The sequence below is a fragment of the Bubalus bubalis genome, chromosome 3 (assembly GCF_019923935.1).
Source record: "Bubalus bubalis isolate 160015118507 breed Murrah chromosome 3, NDDB_SH_1, whole genome shotgun sequence".
Lineage (NCBI taxonomy): Eukaryota > Metazoa > Chordata > Mammalia > Artiodactyla > Bovidae > Bubalus > Bubalus bubalis.
The window spans coordinates 165,570,538-165,593,353 of record NC_059159.1 but is presented as its reverse complement, the minus strand read 5'-3'; the positions used below and the strand labels follow the sequence as shown (position 1 = coordinate 165,593,353).

Genomic DNA, 22,816 nt, shown 5'->3' with positions numbered 1-22,816 from the left:
TGCCTCCCTGAAGCACCTGCCAGGCGCCAGATATTTTTCTTGCTCCTGATAAAGCAGAACACTTAGCATTTTCCCCCTCCCCAAGAGAAGGTTCTTGTTGCAAAAGCAGCCAGTTCAATTTATTTTTTTATAGGCCAAACACAAGACCATGAAAGCATTAACGGAGCCCAAGGGCAGCATTATTTTGTCAGCCTCATCTCGAAGCTCAACAAAGATCCTTTCAGAATGACTGAGCCATAAAGTTCCTATTCGTCCCTGTGAGCACAGGCGCTAAATGGAATTCATACCCCAAACCCTGACCACATTTCCTCACATCCCGCCCTCTCCTCCTGAGTCAGGCAAGAGTAAAGTGTTTACTAAAGGTCTCAAAGTCCACCTCTGTGCCAGGTGCCGGGGAGCTTCCTAAAGTAGCTAGGAGAACAGTGGAGGGGCTTCCCTGGTGATCCAGGTGTTCAGAACCTACCTGCCAACGCAGGGGACATGGGTTTGATCTCTGCTCCGGGAAGATCACACATGCTGCAAGGCAACTAAACCTAGGCACCACAGCCACTGAGCCCACACTCCAGAGCCCGTGCTCTGCAACAAGAGAAGCCGCCACAATGAGGACCTACACACTGCAACTAGAGAGCAGCCCGTGCTCGCTGCAGCTAGAGAAAGCCACGTGCAGCAGTGAAGACCCAGCACAGCCAAAAATAAATAAATATTTTTTTTTAAAAAAGAAGAAAGAATGACAATGGAGGTGTGACAGGCAGAATAATGACCTCCCAAGGCTGCTTAAATCCTACCGCACAGAATCTGTGAATTTATGTTATATAACACAGAGGAATTAAGGTGGCAGATGGAATTAATGATGCTAATGAGTTAGCCTTAAAATAGGAAGACTGGCCCAGAGTACCTAGACAGGCCAAAGACCCAGGGATCAAACCTGAGTCTCCTGCATTGCAGGCAAATTCTTTACCATCTGAGCCACCAGGGAAGCCCTAAAGTCATCACAAGGGGCCTTATAAATGGAAGAGGGAGGGAGGAGACTCAGAGTCAAGAATGTGAGAAGGACTCAATTCACCACTGCTGGCTCTGAAGATGCAGGAAGGGGCCATGAGCCAAGAAACGCAGGAGGCCTCGAGAGCTTGAAAAGACAAGGAAACAGATTCCCCACTAGAGGTTCTAGAGAAGAGACAGCCCTGCCCTGTCAAAACTTTTAAACTACAGAACTGTAAAACAAAACATTGTTTTAAGCCACTACATTTATGGTTATCTGTTTCAGCCACAGAACACCAGTGCACTTGGGTATTGGTCCAGAACATGGCTTGGAATCTGAGCTCCTGGCTTTGAATTCCAGCTCTGCCATTTATTAGCAGCATGACCTTGGACTACTCCTTGGGCCTTTTGGAGTCTCAAGTACCTCATCTGTAACATGAATGTAAAAGACTCTACCCAGAAATTTACTGGGGGGTTCTGAGTTAAGGTATGTAAAGCATTTATCTACCACATATGAAGCGCTCAACAGTAACAAAAGACTGATGCTGATGAAGCAGAAGACAGTTAGCAAACCATACATTCAGCCAAAGGTATCAATCTCCTTTGTGAATGAAGGCACAGGAATCAGTGGGTTCAAGCTTTAAACTCCCAACTCTGCCAGTCAGACTGGGATTGGCACAAGTTACCTAAACTCCCTGATCACCCACTCTTGGCCTCAGAGGTCGCTACTGAGATTAAAGGTGATGCAACTGTCAACTGAGGGCCAGGCTGGAGTCCACCCACACGCACGGCTATCGCAAGCACACAGGCAGGGGAGGCGCATGGCAGGGCCCAGTCGCCTCAAAGGGCCGTCCCTGCCACTCCCACACTCTCAAAACACAGCCCGCTTCCAAAAAACAACACACAGGGATCAGAGGGAGAAACAGAAAGGACCTGATCACATGTGTGACTGGACTTCTTTGAGTCACTGGACACATCGGCCAGGGCAAAGTTTCACAGCTGGGGAAATTCTTTGAAGCAGGTGGAAGAAAAATCTGACTTGGGGTTCTCCTACTGGTACAGCCTCTCTGGAGGGAGCATGGCTGGGGTCCCCGGAGGGCTCACCTTCCTCTGGTGTCTCTCAAAGATGAGCACGAGAGCCAGGGTGAGGCTCGTGGCAGCCAGGGTCACAAGCAGCACGCCTGCCCAGTGGTTCCCCAGGGCGAACATCTGGCTGGTGGAGTAGATGTTGGCCCACACCACCACGTAGAACACCTGTGAGAAGCCAGAGAAAGGGCATGGTCAGGGACACCTGTCCTTGGGTGGAGCAGCTCCACTCCCAGGGCCACCCTCTGGCCACTTCAGACACCTTCTTCGGATTTAGAGAGCTCACAGTGCCAGACAGAGACCAATGCGGGTGTGGGGGCCTGTGAGAACGAGCCCTTGTTCCTTGTTCATAAGCAGATGGAGAGGCAAGGGGTTAGAACAGGTATTCCAAATTCCTTCTTACTCTGATTTTAAATAAAACAGAAAAGGGCAGGGCTTGGGAGCGAGATGAATCTGAGTCAGAAGCCCACTTTAAATGCTAAGTGGACTTGACATGTTATAGCACCTCTCTGAGCCTCAGTTTCCTTATCCATAAAATGGGGATAATAATACCTCCCTCATGTGGCTGTTATAAAGGTCAATAAAATAACCAAGTCCCAGAGAGCAGAAAGGTCTTCACAAGACCAGATACTAAGACTGGGGTCTCGGGGGTAGGTCTGCAGATTCCCAGTCCCCCAGCCTCTGCCCTTAGTAAATCTGCCGTCCACCCCTTACATGAGGAGCTGGTAACAACTCTCCTCCATAAACCTCCTCCTACACCAAACCCAGGGCCGTGGGTACTGCTCTCTCCCCGGCAGCCTGGCCACCAGCCCCTAAAGGCGTTACCAGCACCCACAGGCTGCAGGGCGTGGCACTGAATTCAGCAGTGTCTCAGGGGACCCCGCCCTCCTTACCACAGCGAAGGCCAGCCGCATGGGCCTCGAGTTGTAGATGATGTATCTCCTCACTTGGGGCTCTAAGAGGGCGCTCTCAGCCAGGCTCCTGTACTGGTCAGCTGGGACCTGTTTGGCCACCCAAGGGAAAGAGACCCGTCGGCCACAGAGAACCACGCCCCTTCTTCCCACCAGCAAGCATGCTGTGTCCAGTTCACGTGGCTATCATGTGGAAGTGGGGTGAGTGCATCCTGGGCTGCCCTAGAACGCAGAACAAGGCGCATGGAGCCCTGAATGGCATCACAGGGTCAGAGAAGGACGGGCCCTAATGGGGAGGCGGGACAGCTCAAGACCCAGGGAGACGCCCAGGAGAGGGATCCCCATAACCCCAAGCTCAGCACCTCACAACAGACCCAGGAGAGCCTAATGGTTAAGGGGCAAGCCCTGGAGTTGACCAGCCCTGGGTCCAAACCTTGGCCCTGCCCCTCATGTGCTGCGTGACCCAGAGCAAGGAAACCCACTTCTCTGAGCCTCACTTTCCTCCTCTGGAACATGAGGGTAATAAATGTACACTTTATAGAGGTGGTGTGCATATTAAACAAGATAATACTTATAACACTTATATATGTATTATACCGGAGAAGGAAATGGCACCCCACTCCAGTACTCTTGCCTGGAAAATCCATGGACAGAGGAGCCTGGTAGGCTGCAGTCCATGGGGTCACTAAGAGTCGGAACGACTGAGCGACTTCACTTTCACTTTTCACTTTCATGCACTGGAGAAGGAAATGGCAACCCACTCCAATGTTCTTGCCTGGAGAATCCCAGGGACGGGGAAGCCTGGTGGGCTGCCGTCTCTGGGGTCGCACAGAGTCGGACACGACTGAAGCGACATAGCAGCAGCAGCAGCATGTATTATACAGTGAGTGAAAGTCGCTCAGTCATATCCGACTCTGCGACCCCATGGATTTAGTTCATGGAATTCTCCAGGCCAGAATACTGCAGTGGGTAGCCTTTCCCTTCTCTAGGGGATCTTCCCAACCCAGGGATCGAACCCAGGTCTCCCACATTGCAGGCGGATTCTTTACCAGCTGAGCCACAAGAGAAGCCCATATATTATACAGTAAATATATGTATTATATATATATATACATATTATCTGGACATCCCTGGGAGTTTCTGCTCTCTTACTTGGGGCTTCCCTGGTGGCTCAGATGGTAAAGAATCTGCCTGTAATGCCGAAGACCTGGATTCGATCTCTGGGTTGGGAAGATCCCCTGGAGGAGGGCATGGCAACCCACGCCAGTATCTTGCCTGGAAAATCCCCATGGACAGAGGACCCAGGTAGGTTACAGTCCATGGGGTTGCAAAGAATCAGACACGACTGAGAGACTAAGCACAGCACAGACTGCACACAGAGTCGCTCTCTTACTTAGACGGATATCTGTATCTAACTATCTGCTTATCCAAGCCCAGGGCCCCCTTCCAAAGTGAACACTTGATACACAAGTATTAGTATCAAACTACATCAACAACTATTAATGCAGTCCAAGATACTGAAAACTCACATCTTTCTGCCCCAGCAAAACGCCCTAGAGCATAAAGGTCTTACGAGAATGAACTGCTTAAGAACACAGAATTTAATCATTAGAGATGATAGGAGCATGGTAGAACAATATGCAAACTGTTCACCAGTGAAGAAAACCCCATCTGAAGACAACTGTTTAAGGAAAATGTCCTTTTGTACAAAGGCTGAAAGGAAGCGTGGGAAGGAAAACCAGCTGTCATGCTGATGTGGGGTGAGTACTTTCAACTTGGAACGTTTCCCTTTAATGGTGCTAAAATGTTTTAAACCATAATACAATTCTGTGTTAAAGGAGTAAATTCTCAAGTCTTCAGGGTAAAATTAGCATTGTAGCTTCCTTATCCATAAATAATCCATCCCAGGCAGTGATGATCAGACCTCATACTCTAAAGGATATGAGAAGAGTGAGAATCACACCTGTGGGAACTTAAGAGCCACAATTAATTGAACATTTACTATGTGCCAGAGTCGGTGCACGTGTTCCTCGAGCACTATGTCTTCTCATTTGCACAAAAGTCCCAGTGTGTGACCCCAGGCACGGGGACCTAGTCACCTCTGTAGCAATCACTGAGCAGCTGTGATTAAGTGCCCAGCACAGGGTGGACACCCCCAGACACATGTCTATTAAGTGAATTAACTGGCATATCAAGCACAGGGTAGGTGCTTAAAAAAAATGTTGTGAATCACGGCTATGTTTAACATGGATGACCAACAAGGACCTATTGTATCACACCTGGAACTCTGCTCAATAACATGCGACAGCCTGGATGGGAGTGGAGTCTTGGGGGGGGCGGGGATAGATACATGTTCGTGTCTGGCTGAGTCCCCTCACTGTTCACCTGAAACTATCACAACATTGTTAATTGACTACACCCCAGTATGAGATACAAAAATAGAATTTTAAAAGAACAGTGAATGAGCCAGTAAAAAAAAGAAATGTTGTAAATAATGAGATGATAGAATAGATAAGACAGACAGATGGGTGGATTGATGGGTGGATGGGAGAAAAGGTAATAAGGATACAGTACAGTCAGCACTCACCTGAATACCCCAGGTCTGCAGCTGCTCTTCGGCGGCTCCCAGGTCAAATGAGATGGGCGCACAGGTATTGTCGATCCGGAGCACCGTAAGGACCTGGCCACTGCGGAGCTCTGAAAGCAGACAGACGCTTCATCTGGCTAAGCGATAAAGACTTGGGGTGAACCCAGATCTTGGTGGCATCACCTCCTCCGGCCTTGAACATTCACATGGCAAGGAAGGACTTACCATCCTTAAACCTTCCAATGAAGGCTGCAGGTAAAAGTAAGGGTCTAATAGGGCCCGAAAGAGAGAGATTCCTAGGTTATCTGGGTGAAGTGGAAAGTGTTAGTTGCTCATTCATGTCCAACTTTTTTGCGACCCCATGGGCTGTAGCCCACCAGGCTCCTCTGTCCATGGGATTCTCCAGGCAAGAATACTGGAGTGAGTAGCCATTCCCTTCTCCAGGGGAATCATCCTGACCCAGGGATCAAACCCCAGGCTCCTGCATTACAGGCAGATTCTTTACCTTCTGAGGCACCAGGGAAGCCCAGATAATCTGGGGAGGGGCCCATTGCAACCACAAGGATCCTTAAAAGTGGAAGAAGGAGGCGGCAGAAGAGCCAGGAGGGCTGTGACTACAGAAGAAAGGTACAAAGAGATGGAACACCTCTGGCTTTAAAGTGGCAGAAAGCTTCAGGAGCCAAGGCATATGGGCAGCCTTTAGACGCTGGGAAAGAAAAGGAAACAGTCTCTCCTGGAGCTTCCTAACACAGCCCTGCTGACCTCATGATCTGAGCTCAGTGAGGCCAGTGTCAGACTCCTAACCTACAGAACTGCAAGAGGATACTGCATTCTCTAAGCTCCTGTTAGTGGTCATTGTTACAATAGCCACAGAAATCCAATCCACTAACTTACTGGCAAGCCCTCCCCAGTATATCAGCACTCGTTTGACACTTTAAAAGCATAAATTGCGTGAAAGTAGTACCTCAAAAAGCACATCAACTCAGGCTTATCACAACTTCTCACTCTTGCCCTGCAACGCTGCATGGAAGCCAGACCAGGAGCCAGAGTGAGGTAATCCCCTCAGGCCCAGGGAGGAATGGCAGCAGAAGGAAGCCACACCTACTTCCCTTCTGGGCAGAGAAACTCTGAAGGGAAGGACTGAGCTCTTCTCTCACCTATGAGGCCCCGGGAGCCACCGGTGAGCAGCCAGGGCAAAGCTGGGGCTGGCTGAGCCCTGAGATACTAGGATCCTAGAGTTGAGCCACTCGAGGATGGAAGCTGAATATTTCAGCACATTTTCTGTAGCTGTCACTCAGAAGAGGAGCAGGACTGAAGGGGTTAAACCACAAACATGTTATCTACTGGCACAGAGCCCAGCTCTGGGCAATACTGGAGTCTTAAATCTCCACCTTCCTGGGGATTCCTGCCCACCACCCACCTCAATCGCTCCTCCACCCCCTCACCCAGTCCATCCCTGGGCCCTGCCAATTGGGCCCAACAAAATCTCTCCCAGCTCCATGCACCCCTCGGCATCTTCCCCACAACCCTCGCCCAGGCTCCCTTCACCTCTCGCTGTACCCGTCTCCTAACTGGCTTCTTCAACTGCTCTTCCTCTCACAGTGCATTCACACAGCTGCTGCTGCTGCTGCTAAGTCACTTCAGTTGTGTCCGACTCTGTGCGACCCCAAAGACAGCAGCCCACTAGGCTCCTCTGTCCCTGGGATTCTCCAGGCAAGAACACTGGAGTGGGTTGCCATTTCCTTCTCCAGTGCATGAAAGTGAAAAGTGAAAGTGAAGTCACTCAGTCATGCCCGACTCTTAGCGACCCCATGGACTGGAGCCTAACAGGCTCCTCCGTCCATGGGATTTTCCAGGCAAGAGTACCAGAGTGGGGTGCCATTGCTTTCTCTGATTCACACAGCTGCCAGGGCACAAATCAAATGACGTGAATCCTCTGAGTAAAAGTATTCAATAGGGGCCTTCCCCTGGTGGTCCAGTGAGTTAAGCATCTGCCTGCCAATGCAGCGGTCTCGGGTTCAATCCCTGGTCTGGGAAGATCCCACATGCCATGGAGCAACTAAGCCCGTGTGTTGCAACTACTGAAGCCCATGTGCCCTAGGGCCCATGCTCTGCAACCAGAGAAGACATTGCAATGAGAAGTCCGTACACCGCAACTAGAGAGTAGCCCCCATTCCCTCAACTAAAGCCCGCCCAATGCAATGAACACCCAAGCTCAACCAAAAATAAATAAACGAATAAATCTTTAAAAAAAAAAACAGTAACTTTCAATAGCTTCCCAGTGCTCTGAAGAAAACCAAGCTCGTTACCATACTCCCCCAAGGCCTTAGAAGAACTAGCTTCCTGCCAAACTCAACTTGAAGGCACAGCCTCATTCTGCATCTTGCCACTTCCTTTGTTCCTGGGACTGCAGTGTTCTCTCCCACCACAGGGCCTTTGCATATGCTCTTCCCGCTCTCTCCCTAGAACACATCCCCCTGGCATCACTCCCTTAGACCCCAGTCATCATTTGCGTTCCAGTTCATTAAGCCCTTTCCTAGGGAGTCTTCCTTGATGCTCTAAACTCTCGCCAGGTCAAATCTGTCTGATAACCCTGCCCATCACTGCCCTTCTCCTTTATGCTCCCTGAAGATGAGTTCATGTACACCCAGTTACTCAATCAGCCACTGTCTCCATCCGAACAATATTACTCCCACATGGGTTTCACACATCACTGAATCCCCTTGCACTGGGTTCAGTGCCAAGTATACAGCAGGTACTAGATAAATGTTTCATGTATGAATGAAGTGGGGGAAGCACACGCTAGATGGTTTGGGGTTCAAATTGTAAGTGAGCCTCTCACTAACAGAGAAACTTGAAGAAGCCATTTAATTCCTGGCCATCCCCTTAGAGGATGATGATATCCACTGCAGAAGATTCTGCAAATAATTAAGACGATGAAGATAAAGCGTTTAGTGTAAAATGGGTGCTGAATAACTGGCTGCTATGGTTGTCATCATTTAAAAGCTTGTCAGAGCGCCTAAGTTACCATAAAGCCACACTGGTTTAGTTGTATTGGTTTTTATCTTCCCACACCTTGGTCCAGAAAGGATTTCATAAAAATAAAATATAAAAAGGCAAAATTATAAAATTAGATTTTAAAATAAGTAAATGATGGAAAACAGATAAAAAGAAGATAAGGGCTGAAATAAAAATAGAACAATAAAATAAAATATGAATAGCTTCCAGGGACTGAGCCCTTCCCATGCAGTAGCCACAATCACAGGATCACAGTCCTGATTCCATTTAATCCTCCAAGAGCCCTGTGCTTAGTCACTCAGTCATGTCTGACTTTGCAACTCCATAGACCACCAGGGTCCTCTGTCCAGGGGGGTTCTTCAGGCAAGAATATTTGCCATGCCCTCCTCCAGGGGATCTTCCCAACCCAGGATCAAACCCAGGTCTCCCATATTGCAGGCGGATTCTTTACCATCTGAGCCACCAGGGAAGCCCAAGAATACTGGAGTGGGTAGCCTATCCCTTCTCCAGGGGATCTTCCCAATCCAGGAATCAAACCAGGGTCTCCTGCAAGAGCCCTAGAAAGTGGAAAACAATGACTATGGGAAAGGAAACAGGGCCTCTGAAAGGAGAACCAGCTTGGCTGGTGATACCAGGGGAAATGAAAGTAAGAAAGAGAAGAAGTGAAAAGAAAGAGGAGCACAGAAAAGGCAGCAGCTATGCTGTAGGAGCCTCAGACTAGCCCTTCACCACACGGCACAGGGTGGAAAACCCACACTGATCTGGACCTTGGGCGTGGAGACTGTGAACTGCTCCCCTAGCCTGGCTCTTTGCACTCTAGGGACAGTGTTTGCCCGAGCAATGCAAAGACTTCTCACAGTGATGGTATCTCTGTTTCCCTTTCAAACCATGAATTCCTGGATTCTTGGCAATAATCTCTCTCATCTGTTGCTTAAAGTGAGAACTTAAAGTCCTCCACTTAGAAATCCTTATTTTCACACTAAGCTAAAAAAAAGGATCTGAAAAGCTACCAAGAAACATGCATGTGTACAAGTGTGTGTGTGTGCATGTGTATGTGTGTGTGCACATACAGAAAGCTATTTCCTATAAAGGGGCAAGAACTGGCTTGCCAAAAACCAGTGGAGCAATGTCTTCAAAGAGCTGAAGGCAAATTATTCCATTCTATTTCATTCTACTGGTACGCGTGTATGTGTGAATTGCTTTCCTAATAACAGCAGACATAAAAGGAAGCCTTGTTTTTAAGTTTGAAATCATCTAAGAAACCAGCCACAATATAAAATGCTATCTCCACTTGGCCTATGCCCAGCCACTCATTAATTCATTCATTCAAAATACTTACTGAGTTATGACCAACCTAGACAGTATATTAAAAAGCAGAGACATGACTTTGCCGATTAAGGTCCGCCTAGTCAAGGCTATGGTTTTTCCAGTAGTCATGTATGGGTGTGAGAGTTGGACTATAAAGAAAGCTGAGCGCTGAAGAATTGATGCTTTTGAACTGTGGTGTTGGAGAAGACTCTTGAGAGTCCCTTGGACTGCAAGAAGATCCAACCAGTCCATCCTAAAGGAGATTAGTCCTGGGTGTTCATTGGAGGGACTGATGTTGAAGCTGAAACTCCAATACTTTGGCCACCTGATGCACACAGCTGACTCATTTGAAAAGACCCTGATGCTGGGAAAGATTGAGGGCAGGAGGAGAAGGGGACGACAGAGGATGAGATGGTTGGACGGCATCCCTGACACAATGGACATGGGTGTGGGTAGACTCTGGGAGTCAGTGATGGACAGGGAGGCCTGACGTGCTGTGGTTCATGGGGTCGCAAAGAGTCGGACACGACTGAGCTGAACTGAGTATGTGCCAAGCTGTGTGCTATGTACTATAGACACAGGGATGAACAAAGCAATACAGAGCCCCTGCCCTCATGCAGCTTACATTTTACTTAGGAAGCTGGACATTCAACATGTTATTACACAAGGAATTAATTTAATTACAAACTAAGTAATTTTTAGTAATTGGCACTAGCACTAGCACGTGGCACTCACCTGTGCTAAGTGCCAGAGGGAGAAGCAGAGATATATCAGAGAGCCTGGCTGAGGCTGGGCCATCAGGGGAGGACTCCCCATGGAAGGGATATCTGAACTGAGCTCTGAAGGATGAAAGGAAATAAAGCAGGGGAAAGGAGACAGGGAAAGGGCATAACATGCAAAAGGGACAGCAGGTGCAGAGGTCCTGGGGCAGCGCAGCATGGCCGGGGCAGCAGAAGCCATTAAGGCAGGCCTTGCAAGCTGGTGAACGATAGAAACAGAAACGGAAACAGAAAGGTTGTGCATTTTTAAAAACCCCTCTGAGACACCACGAAGAGACAATGGAAGAGGCAAGGAGCAAGAGGAAGCTATAGCATCCTAGCAGAGGGCAAGCTAAGGAATTCGGTGACAGAGAGAGTACGTAGCAATGACAGAAATGCCTGGAAACACATCCCCAAATGCCCACCCTTATCTCAGGCACTTCTGGGCCCTTCCACTCACCTCTCCTCAAGCATACTATCTGAGTCCAGCTCAGCATCCTAGGGGCGGGGGCAGGGGGGTAGAGGAGGAAGGAATTAAGGGTCATGACCCTACCTTGCCCCCAGCCAGGAGGGCTTCCGCCAGGCAAGGGACTCCAGCCAGGGGAGGAGGTGGGCAAGGGGCCAGCCGCCCCACCGGGGTCCATCTGCGGTTCACACGCCATAGCAGCACCAGCAGGACTCCTACTTCCCCTTCTTGGAGCTGCGGTTCATCCTGGAGCAGCCAGCTCAGCTTCGCCTGCCTTCAGAAAACAACATCATGAGAAAAAACTTCAGGCCTGGTCCTGGGCTGGCCAGCTTCCTCAGACTCTCAAGGCCAAAGCCATCACCAGACCGAGTAGAGCCACCCAGAGTCTTTCCTCGGACTGCGGTCTCGTTGATCAGACTAAGGAACGTTCTCAGACGGAATGAATAGGAGGAGCCAGAACCCTCCAAGGCCTGGGCTGAGAACTTCCCTCTGGTCTTGGATCTTCTCCAGCTCAGACACATCCAGGAACCACAGGGAACTCACGAGCTGACCAGACCCCACTCTCAGGCATCTGGGATTTCCCTTCCTGACTGAGTAGAGGATAGGTCTATTCATGACAGGGAGCCTTGTTTATACAAAGCAACAGACTGTTATAGAAAGAAAAGAGCAAGGACTTCAGCACCAAAGGACCTAGATGTGAACCTTCACTTGACCCTCACATGCTCTGGGACATCCACTGTCAAGGTACTTAGCTCCCCAAGCCTTGCTGACCTCACCTGCAAAATGGGTGCAGGGAGGCCAGCCCAGCATAGCTGCTATGGGGCTACACAAAGAAATACAAGTGTGGCATCCAGTATCCTGTTCACCATCAGGCCATTTCCTCACAGGTTTTTCCCATTTCCCCAGAGACAGAATTGCGAGTCAAAGATGTGACGTGATCAGCCCGAAGTGGGGTGGCTGGGAGCTGTGGGGACTGGAGATGACCCAGGCCATCCAGCTCCAGAATCCAAGCCTATCATTCCCACATCTCTGAACCTCGGAACCCAGGTCCGGCTATGGCTGAGCCTCTTCCTTAAACTGCCTTAAAAAAGAGTGGGTGGAAGGAGACTGCATTTCCCAGGTGTGATCCAACAACACATTCGAGTTGGCATCTGAGCTGCCAAGCTGTGGGAGGGCAGGGACCATCTCCCCCAAGCCTGGCGCACAGTAGGCACTCCCAAATACTGCTGAATATCAGTCAATCATATCGCCCCTTACTTCCTTCCTCTTCCCTGGTACCCCCAAGAGGCATGAAAACAACAGCCCAAGGATATCTACCCTGTACCTGGCGATAAACGAGGTTCTGCTCCATCTGATTGGGTCTTAGGCCTATGGGACAAAGAGAATCCGTGGATCTATGCTCCAGACCAGGAACCCAGGGACATCCTAGCTAGGAATCTGTTTCCCAGAGAGGCTATACTGGAATCTCAGAAACATTTGTGGGGCCCAGGAGTCCCCTGTCCCTCCTCCAGGCAGAAGGGACCATCCACAAGCTGGAGCTGCCCAGACAGCCTTCCAGACAGCGTGGAAGGTTCATTAGCTGCAGAATCCCACAATTAGACAGTGTTTTGGGGAAGAAATCCCCATCACCCCAGTTGGCCCAATTAGCCTCCCACAAAGTCCCAACCAGGAGAAGTCATGCACCTGTAGGCTATTTAGTGTAATGGAGAAAAGCAACCTGCTCAGGCCTGCCACTTCCCACGTGAATGACCTGGAGCGAGTGCCTTGCACCGCCTCGGTTTCTTCACGTGTACATGGGAATAATGCGACCAGGTTGTTGTGAGGCTTAAAGAATTCAAACTTAAATCACTTGAGAGCAGCACAGGGCAAAACAGAACATACCAATCATTATTTTTACTCCACAGACACTCCCTAAGAATCTTCTGGTGCCAGGCCCTGTGCTTTCTAGATTATAAAGCCAGCAATAAAATCTTGAGTCCCTGTTCGGCCCTCTCTGATGGGTACCACCATCTGGTAGAAAAGACAAACTAAGAGAAAGAGAAACAAGAAACGGACAATGATCAGAGAAGGCAGTCAGAGGGAGCGGGCAGTACCTTGGATTGAGGGAAGACTTCTTCTGGAGGCTTCTCAGAGCACAGAAGGAGGATCCTGGCTTGGCAAAGGTGGAGGGAGAGAAGGAACTGCCAAGTAGGGAGAGGTACAAACCAGAGGGCAGGATGGGGCCAATCAAGGCGGCCTCTGCTCTCACCCTGTAGCCTCTCATCCAAACTGGAGGCTGCAGAGGGCAGGAGGGGTGTTGGCCAAGGGCAGGTGCTGACCCATCACCCATTAGTGTATTCTGAGCTGCCACACCCCCTCCAGCCCTACACTAGCCCTAACGGGACAAGGCGGGTGAGGTCGGACACCAGGATGGAGTCAGGCAGGGAGTGAGCCCAGCCCTGAAGTTCCTCAAACTAATTGGCCATCCACTCCCCAGCTTCCTAACTCCCCTTGCTGATTCCATTTAACCAGACCTTCCAATGATCCATCTTTCAGAGTTGGGTAGCAAACCTCTGCAAAAATCTCCATTTCTGCAGACACTGAGTGCCCAGCATCCCCAGAAGAGCCCCATGCGCCTCCCTGAGGTGTGTGTGTGTGTGTGTGTGTGTGTGTGTGTGTGTGTGTGTGTCTGCCGGGGGGGGGGGGGGGGGGGTACGGGGGAATCCTACAGTTTTCACAAGTCAAGTTTTGTTTTGTTAAACTGGAAAGTCCCAACAAGGGGCCGTGATGGAGGGTCTGTCACAGAAGTTTTGGGGTGGAAAAGCCTTCAGAGACAATAGCTCCAAGCCCTCCATTTTACACGTGAGAAAATTAAGACCCAGAAACGAAAGTGAACCATCCAAGGTCAAGGAGCCAGGTTGGGGGATGGAGCCACAAAGGAACCAAGCTCGTTCGGGCAGGGGGATGTTCGGCCACCTCTGGCCTTGGCCTGGGCGGCTGAGTCTTGATCCAGGGTCTGCTGCCCCTGGGCCTCCCTCCACCCCCGAAATCAGCCCCCCGCCCCTCTCGCCCTCCCCCGCCCCCTCACAAGGGCCGCCGGAGAGCGGCTCCCACGCACAACAGGGGCCCAAACTCAGCCCTCGGCGCCCACACCAGGCCAGGACCGGGGCACCCAGGCGGCAGCGCGGCTGAAATCTGGACTCGCGGCCGCCCGCGCCCGCGCCCGCGCCCGCGCCCGCGCAAACACAGGGGCGCGCGCCCCGGGCCCGCGCACACTCACCCGTCCGTGCCGCCGCCCGCACCACCGCCCCCCGGGGACGCGGAAGGTCGGGGGCACCGCCGCCCCACCGCGCCGCAGCCTCCGGGCACGGCCGCCCGCGCCCCGCCTGCCGCCCGCGCCGCCCTCCCGAGTCCCGCCCCCGGGCCGGGCCGGCCCCGCGTGGTCACCCCACCGGGAGGAGCCGCCCGCAGGGCTCGCCTCCGGGCCTAGAGGGAAGCCGGTTCGCGTCGGAGCCGAGCTGGGAGCTACCTTTCATCAGCCGGGCTCCCTCCCGGGACGCGGGAAAGCGCCTCCGCGCTCGCCGACCAAGTGCGTTGCTTCTGGGGCTCTCGGGGAGGTGGGGTGGGGGGACCAGATCCCGGGCCGGGATGAGTTTCCGCCCAGCTCTGAGCCTCGGTCACCGGATCCTGAGAGCAGCGGCTTGCGTCTGAGGTCCAGCCCGCGTCTGACAATCATGGGACCCGATGGATGAAGCAATATTAGGAACCAGAAATTCCTCAGGGACTTGTTTTTTAATGAAAAATTACATGTGCATTGTATTAAGAGCATCGGTTTGGGGATCAGGCTCCCTGAGCTCTCAGCCAAGTGTCTCCGATTTTTAGATCATCTTGAGTATAGAGTTTTCCCTCTCTGTGCCTTAGTTTTCTGTTAAAAACAAAAGCAAATTATTCTGCTTCATGGGATTATGTGAAGCTTTAACGAGATGATCTGTGTGAAATGTACAAAACTGCAGGACCAGTGACAGTGGCCACCACGCCCACCTCCATCACTCGGGATTTCAAGGGGTCTACAGTGAAAAGGACCTCCTTCCCTGAGGCTTCTGTAGACGGCTTATGGACGGATGGGGTACACTGTGCATTTATACAAAAGGGAATCTGTTCTATTCTTGCTTTTTCTTTCAGCTGAGTTCCTTGGCATTCACCTCATTCCAGAACACTCCACTCTGTCTGGTTTGTTTTTAAGGGGGTACATAAGACACTGAAGTATTTTGTAGGTGTGTGTTAGTCACTCAGTCAGACTCTCTGTGACCCCATGTACTGTAGGCCACCAGGTCCTCTGTCTGAAATTCTCCAGACAAGAATGCTGGAGTCGGCTGCTATTTCTTTTTCCAGAGAATCTTCCAGACCCAGGGATTGAACCAGCGTCTCCTCTGCTGCAAGTGGTCTCCTGCGTTGCAGGCAGATTTTCTACCAGCTGAGCCACCAGGGAAGCTCTATTTTGTAGGAATAGAGCTATTTTTCCCTTGCCCCTCACCAGTGGTGGGCATGTAGAGGGTCCCCACTCTTCCTCAACAGCCTTCCTCATGTGGTCATAGCCACCATGCTGTGTACATGCCGCAGCCTGCAAGTGGACTTGCTGAGTCAGTTGCAATTTTAATTTCAACAGATACTGCCAAATTGCTAGGGGCCTCTCAGATCACCTCTCAGATTCCCTGGAGAAGGAAATGGCAACCCACTCCAGTACTCTTGCCTGGAAAATCCCATGGTCAGAGGAGCCTGGTAGGCTACATACACTCCATGGGGTAGCAAAGAGTGGGACAGGACTAAACGACTTCACTTTCTCAGATCACAGGACCTAGTTGGCTTTGGACTCTGCCAGAGGCAAAGGAGTGCCTGGGGACATGAGCAGTGACTGAGGAATAAAGCAGCCATGCTGCCCTCATTCACCAGGCAGGTGAGGATCTAGGAAGTAGGCTACTAAAAATGAAGTTCATTGGTTTATTCATCAACGGATAGACGTCAGGTGTGTGCTGAGTGGCACGCATTGTTCTGGGCACCACTGAGCAAGACATACAAGATCCAAGATGTTTACTTTGCGTAATTTCTGTAAGCACGATTCTGTAAGCACGTAATTTCTGTAGGGGCACGAGAGCAGGAGTCATGGAATGCTGGAGCTTTCCTACCTGCTGATAAGATATTGAAAGGGAACCTTGGACCGGTGTGTGGACTGGTCATCGTCTAACTCACTCCTGCCACTCCAGCAAGGCCTGCCTTCTCCATGAAGCCAGATACTGTCCTCCTGCGCTTTCTGCCGGGCTACCGTCACTCTGCATTCTCACTGCTTGTTGTTCCAGCTTGAACTTATATGTTGACACATCATCTCCTTTCCTAGGGAGGCAAAAAGACATGGCCCTTTGGAACTGCCTGACTAGGCTCCACCACTCACTGGCCTGTGAACTTGCACGGGCCGTTCCCCTCTCTGAGCTCCAATTCCCTCATTTATAAAAGAAGAATATCTGCTAAATAGAGAGGTTTTAAGAATTAAGTGAAATGGTGAGGTGCTTAGCAGGAAGTGCTCAGTAAAAGTGAACTGAATTTCTGGGCAATTCTTTTGCATCTCCAGAACCACAGCACATGGCAAGGCCTGGCACTCCAGTGTGAGGGGACGGGGCTCCGTGGAGAATGGAGAAAAATGAATGAAATCCAGTGCATGCATGCTTAGTCATGTCCAACTCTTTGCAACCCCGTGGACTGTAGCCCGCATTCCTTTGTCCACAGGATTTTCCATGCAAGAATACTGGAGCGGGTTGCCATTTCCTCCTCCAGGGGATCTTCCTAACCCAGGGATCGAACCCATGACTCTTATGTCTCCCACAATGGCAGGCAGATTCTTTACCACTGAGCCACCTGGGAAGTCCAAAATCCAGTGAAATCCAGTGAAAGGTGACTGATAAGCTCTGAAAACCCTAAGCTCCAAGAACACTGACCCATCTCTCAGTTCCTCCTACACCCTTGCTCTCTCAGTTTCGGTTCTCAATGGTTGCCATCCTTCTCCTTCTGGGAGAGATGCCTCAAACCTCATCCCCACCTCCTGGCCTGGTTAACTGACACATTCTCAGACCTCAGCTGAAAGGGCCCTTCTTCTAGGAGCCCTCTCCTGTCCTGAGCCCAGGCCAGTCCCGCGTTCTCACAGTCACTCTTGATTAATCTGTGGCCACACCTGGCACACACTACGGTCATTGTTCAAGATCCCCTTTCCCAAAAAGAGAATCAACCTTTGGGGCACAGGGCTGTTTCTGCCCATGCTCAAGAGTGGGCCCCCAGTAGGGTTACACGCGTCTGAACTGGTGAATGAATGGCTATGAATGAACTCATCAGGGCTTCAACTACAGATAAATCCAAATAACCACAAACCCCAGCCAAAGCCACCCTTACTCAGCACTTGCCCCATTCTGTTCCGTCATGTGGGTGAGAGTTATAGGCCCGTGTCTGAAGGCCAGCTGCCAACTATCTGGCAACTTTGGTGAAGCAAAAAGGAACTTCTTCTCAGCCTGGCAGAATTTTCACGTGTGGCAGCAGACAGTACAGGAGAGCACCTCAGAGCCATGGGATAAGTAAGTAAAAAGGCAAAGATCAAAAATTAGATCTTGTTTTTGGGACTGGTCTGCCAGTTGTAGAGTCACTGACTTTCTCTTTTAGAAACGCATTGCTTGAAACACGGCCATGGCCTGAACACACTGATCTAAACTATACAGCAATTCAGGCTGGACGTCAGACAGACTTGGGTTCAAGTCTTAGGCTTAGCCACTCATTAGAGCTCTCTGAAAAAAGTATTTCCACAAGCAAGTCCCACAGAAAGTTCTATTGCTCCTGGCTCCACTACATTGATTCTAGATCCTGGAGTCACATCTCTCAGTGAGTTCTCCACTACAAGATATGCATGTGAGAGCTTGGGGCTAAACACACCACCATCCCTGTCAGCAGCGTGCAGATACACAAGTCATATGCTATCTGTCAGGAAACTGGGTCAAAACCAGCAGAGATACTTTGAATTTTCACCATAAGGCTGCCAGTCACCTGCGGGGTCAGGGATCTGTCTTGACACTGTGGGTAAAGAGGCAAGCGCACGGACAGGTACAAAGGGAACGAGGTGGGGCAGGGCCTGAAAAGGGAGGACTGGCATCTGGTTGGGAAGGGGAGGGGAGGGAAAGGCAACTGAAGGTGATCTGGCTTTTAATGAGAAATTTCAACTGTCCCGTCTTCATAATTTTAAAAACCCTGTAAGACACAGTAGACAACCCAGTCGTGATCTCAGAACCACCAGCGTAGTTTCTCTTCTACTCTTATCTTCAACAGCTGTCATCTGGTCTAAAATGCTGCCACTCTACCCTTTTATTTTCAAAAAGGAAAAAAAAAAGGAATTGTCTGCCCCAATTCTCCAAGCCCATTCATCCCCATCTCCACAGACATGGCCTTGAATTCACACTTGACCCAGGAGCCAGTCAGTGTAATTTGAAATTTCTTAAAAGCCAAAGAAGATAGATGTTGATATGATTCGGCAGCATTCTCTCCCTGAATTACTGACCAAATCTTTCAGTAAACAATGTGCTTCTCCTGCTCCTAAACATCTGCCCACAAGATGCCTCTTTTTATTGGGCTGCATCTTTTTGAGCTTCAGAGATAGTCCCTTTTATTCCCCAATTGAAGGTTTGTGGCAACTCCGCGTCAGGCAAGTCCATTGGCACCATTGTTCCAATAGCACTTGCTCACTTCAGGTCTCTGTGTCACACTTTGCTAATTCCCGTAGTATTTCAAACTTTTTGTTACGATATTTGTTACGGTGATCATCTCTGATGTTACTGTTGTTTTGGGGTGTTAAGAACCAGGCCCATATAAGATGGCAAAATTAATAAATGTGTGTCTTGATGGTTCCACTGAACAGGTGTTCCCTATTTCTGTCCCTTTCCTTGGACTTTTCTATTCCCCAAGACACAATATTGAAATTAGGGAGGTAAATAACCCTACAGTGGCCTCTTAAGTATTCACATGAAAGGGGGAGTTGCACGTCTATCATTTTAAGTCAAAACCCAGGAATGATTAAGCTTAGTGAGGAAGACACACTGAAAGCCAAGATAGGCTGAAAGGTAGGCCTCTTGTGCCAGTTTTCAACTTGTGAATGCAAAGAAAAAGTTCTTAAAGTAAAGTGCTATTCCAATGAACACACGAATTGATAAGAAACAAAGCAGCCTTACTGCTAACTGGAGAATGTTGCTTTTTTTTTTTTTTATTGACTATATGGCTTTCAGGATCTTAGTTCCCCAACCAGGGATCGAACCCAGGTCCCCCCTGCAGTGGAAGTGCAGAGTCCAAACCGCTAAACCACCAGGCAACTCCCTGGAGAAAGTTGGAGTGGTCTGGATAGAAGATCAGCCACATCCCCTTAAACCAAAACCTAATCCAGAGCAAGGCCTTAACTCTATAATTCTGTGAAGGATGACAGAGGTGAGGAAGCTGCAGAAGAAAACTTTGAAGCTAGTGGAGATTGGTTCATGAGGTTTAAGGAAGGAAGCTATCTCCGTAATATATGAATTGATGTAGAAGCTGTAGCAGATTATGTAGAAGATACGGCTAAGATAATGGGTGGAAGTGGCTACACTAAACAACACTCAGTGTAGACAGAACAGCCTTTTCTTGGAAGATGCCATCTCGGACCTTCATAGCCAGAGAGGCCAGTGCCTGGCTTCAAATCTTCCAAAGGACGGGTTCTCTCTTACTAGGGGCTAATGCAGCTGGTGACTTGAAGTTGAAGCCAGTGTTCATTGACCATTCTAGAAATCCTAGGACCCTTAAGAATTGTGCTACATCTACTCAGCCTGTGCTCTATAAATGGAACAGCAAAGTCTGGGTGACAGCACATTTGTTTACAACATGGTTTACTGAATATTTTAAACCCACTGTTCAGGCCTGCTACTCAAGAGAAAAAAAGATGTCTTTCAAAATATTACTGCTCATTGAGAAATCACATGGTCACTAGCTGGCATGGAGGAAGCTAGCTAGTACTTGCAGCAGAGAGTTTTTACTCACCAAATAACCACAGGTTGGTTATTTCTTAGCCTCCCTAGCAGTCAGGTTTGCTCCTGGGCCTGACATGCATAAATGAGCTGAAAACAATTGTTACATATTATTTCAGGACCAAAGCATAGAGCTGCCTGTTTGCTAACTTTTCCTTCCCTTGTCTCAGGGATCATGGAAACCATGTGCTAAAATGATAGAGCCACAAAGTGGAAGTAATCGGAATCACTGTGTCACCATATGGAGGACAGCTGCCTGGTCCCCCAACCTGTATCAGACATTATAAAAAATAAATCTTTGTTGTATTAAGCCATTGAGACGTCAGAGAACATCCAATCCGTACCATTTAGAGCTATTATTAGACTTGATATAATCAAGGATGAGAAAAGAAGCAAATTTTAGAAAATTAGGAAATACTCGTTGGTGCGTACAAGGTCCCAGGAATCGTGTGGTACGTTCAGTAATTCTCCTGTCATTAAGTGGTTGTCAGCTGGGTGGTTTTGGCCCCCAGGGGACATCTGACAATGTCTGGAGGTATTTTTGGTCATTACACTGAAGGGGTTACTACTGGCAGCCACTGGGTACAGGTCAAGGACACCGCTGAACACCCCAATGGGTAAATGTACTAAAAGTAACTCTCCCACAGCTGAGACCTTCTGAGATAGTCACTATTAACCAGCAGCATATAACCACCAGTCATACACTCTGCATATGGAAATGCAGGTGTGTTTAGCTTTTCATGCTCAATAAGAACCAACCACACACTGTTTGGCATGTCTTGAGGTTCATTCTACATCAGAACCAACATATCTGCCTGTCTTTGAGGTTGAAGAACCTACCAGATGCTACTTTCTCATCACACCTCCAAAGGGAAATTTATTTTTGGTCACACTTCCCAGCTGGCACACAGGACCTTAGTCCCTGACCAGGAATCAAAGCCACACCACCTGCATTAGAAGTGTGGGGTCTTAACCACTGGACCACCAAGGAAGTCCCCAAAGGGAAATTTTTTAAAATGTTACTCCAGGCCCCACTCCCAGAGACCAGTTCCACTGCCTGGGAGGGACCGGGGCAGGCACCATTTTTGCTGGGTACAGTCAAGGTTGACAACCAAGATTGCCAAACAGTCTCTTGGCCTCCAGACCCCTCAGGGCTCTCTCCCCACCCGGGAACATCTTCTCCAGTCTCCCTCCTTCTGTCCCCTCACCCACAAGCATTTAAACCTGCCATCACCTTCCTCAAACCACCTCCCCCAACAGCCACTGGGCACCCATTTCCTCTCTCCCCTTACAGCCAAGTATTTTTCTGCTCACTTTACTTCAGTTCCTTCTTCAGTCTCTTTAGGCTCCTGTCCCTCAGTTCACACGCCAAGCTCTGTTCGTGTCTTATCTTGTGAGCCTAGATTACACCCCTTTTGCTTGTTATGTTAGGGACATTCAGCTGGTTAAGTGGAAGGTTAAGAGTCAAGCAGTCAGGTAAGTACAACACTACAGATTCAGGGTGAAAATACTGGCGGACACCAAGTTGAAGATACTGGGTCTTAACTAGTGGACACACGACGTTCCTCCTTGATAGTCCTCCAGTTTGGGAAATCTGTATCTGCAGTTAGGTAGAGGCTTGGAGTTGCTCTCCTTAACCATACCAGGAGTAAAGCCCTAACAAATCCAGGTACTATTTGGGACACATTAGTTAGGGTGGAGATGCTTATCAGATGTCAAAGCAAAGCATCAAATAAGCAATCTGAGAATTCTGAGTTCGGGGGAGGTAAGTTGGGAGATATAAATTTGGGTCTTCAGTTGGAGATACAAATTTGGGTCTTCAATATAGATGATAGTAGAGCCACGAAATATAGATGGTCTCAACAAGGAAATGGATGTAGAAACATCCAAGAACAAGACTTCAGGAGAAGGGGACGAACCAGCAAGAGACTGGAAAGCAAGGCAGCACGCTGCTGCAAAACGGAGGCTGAGAAAATGGCTCGAGAAGGACCATGTCCCATGATAATCAAGGTCAAGCAGGCAGAGGATGGGACTCCAATCTGGTCAGCACTGCTCACCTGACAGTTACTGGAATGCTTGAACACCAAAAAATAGTAAAGCTCATATAGAAAGTTCTTATGAGGAACTCTATAAAAAGGGACCAACAACTGAAGACGGAAGTGCCCAGAGAACAAACCATGCGGGGTAAACAAAAATAATACATTTTTAAAAGGTCATTCTCCTTTAGTTTCAGGATGATGTTCTTTCAATTGTTTCCACCTACCAGAAATTATCTTGCCCGCCAAAGACTATCAGTTTACAGTGGGTTGGCGATGGTGGTTTAGTCACTAAGTCATGTCTGACTCTTGCGACCCCATGGACTATAGCCCACAGGCTCCTCTGTCCATGGGATTCTCCAGGCAAGAGTACTGGAGTGGGTTGCCATTACCGTTTCCATTACAGTGGGTTGGGGGCATTTAATTCTTAAGTGCTAGTGTGAAGTTCCCTTAGGTTCCACACTAAGCATTTAGCCCACCAGTAAGGAAATACAAGGCTGCCCCAGAACAGGGGGCTCTCGAGAAAAGGCAAACTTCAGACTTACTAGTTGACTGCTGTTTTTCAAAACAGTTGCTGGATGAAGTCACATGTGATTTCCTTCCTGCTAAAGTGCATAC

At 49.3% G+C, this 22,816-nt stretch overlaps 1 protein-coding gene across 9 annotated transcripts in view; it reads right to left on the bottom strand.

Moving 5' to 3' along the window:
• Window positions 1-14,813, bottom strand: part of TMEM268 (transmembrane protein 268) — an 82,963-nt gene extending 68,150 nt beyond the window's left edge. For 3 of the 9 annotated variants that reach the window (XM_025279205.3, XM_025279204.3, XM_025279201.3), the window contains exons 1-5: window positions 14,372-14,490; window positions 11,200-11,386; window positions 5,563-5,672; window positions 2,958-3,065; window positions 2,083-2,232 (exon numbers count right to left, since the gene is read on the bottom strand). In XM_025279205.3, the coding sequence (XP_025134990.3) occupies window positions 2,083-2,232; window positions 2,958-3,065; window positions 5,563-5,672; window positions 11,200-11,308 (477 nt within the window). In that variant the 5' untranslated portion in view covers window positions 11,309-11,386; window positions 14,372-14,490. Of the gene's footprint in view, window positions 1-2,082; window positions 2,233-2,957; window positions 3,066-5,562; window positions 5,673-11,199; window positions 11,387-13,205; window positions 13,736-14,371; window positions 14,491-14,620 lie in introns of those variants that run through there. The other 6 variants (XM_044940509.2, XM_025279207.3, XM_025279198.3 and 3 more) reach the window with 5 other exon arrangements.
• Window positions 14,814-22,816: the final 8,003 nt, after the last annotated feature.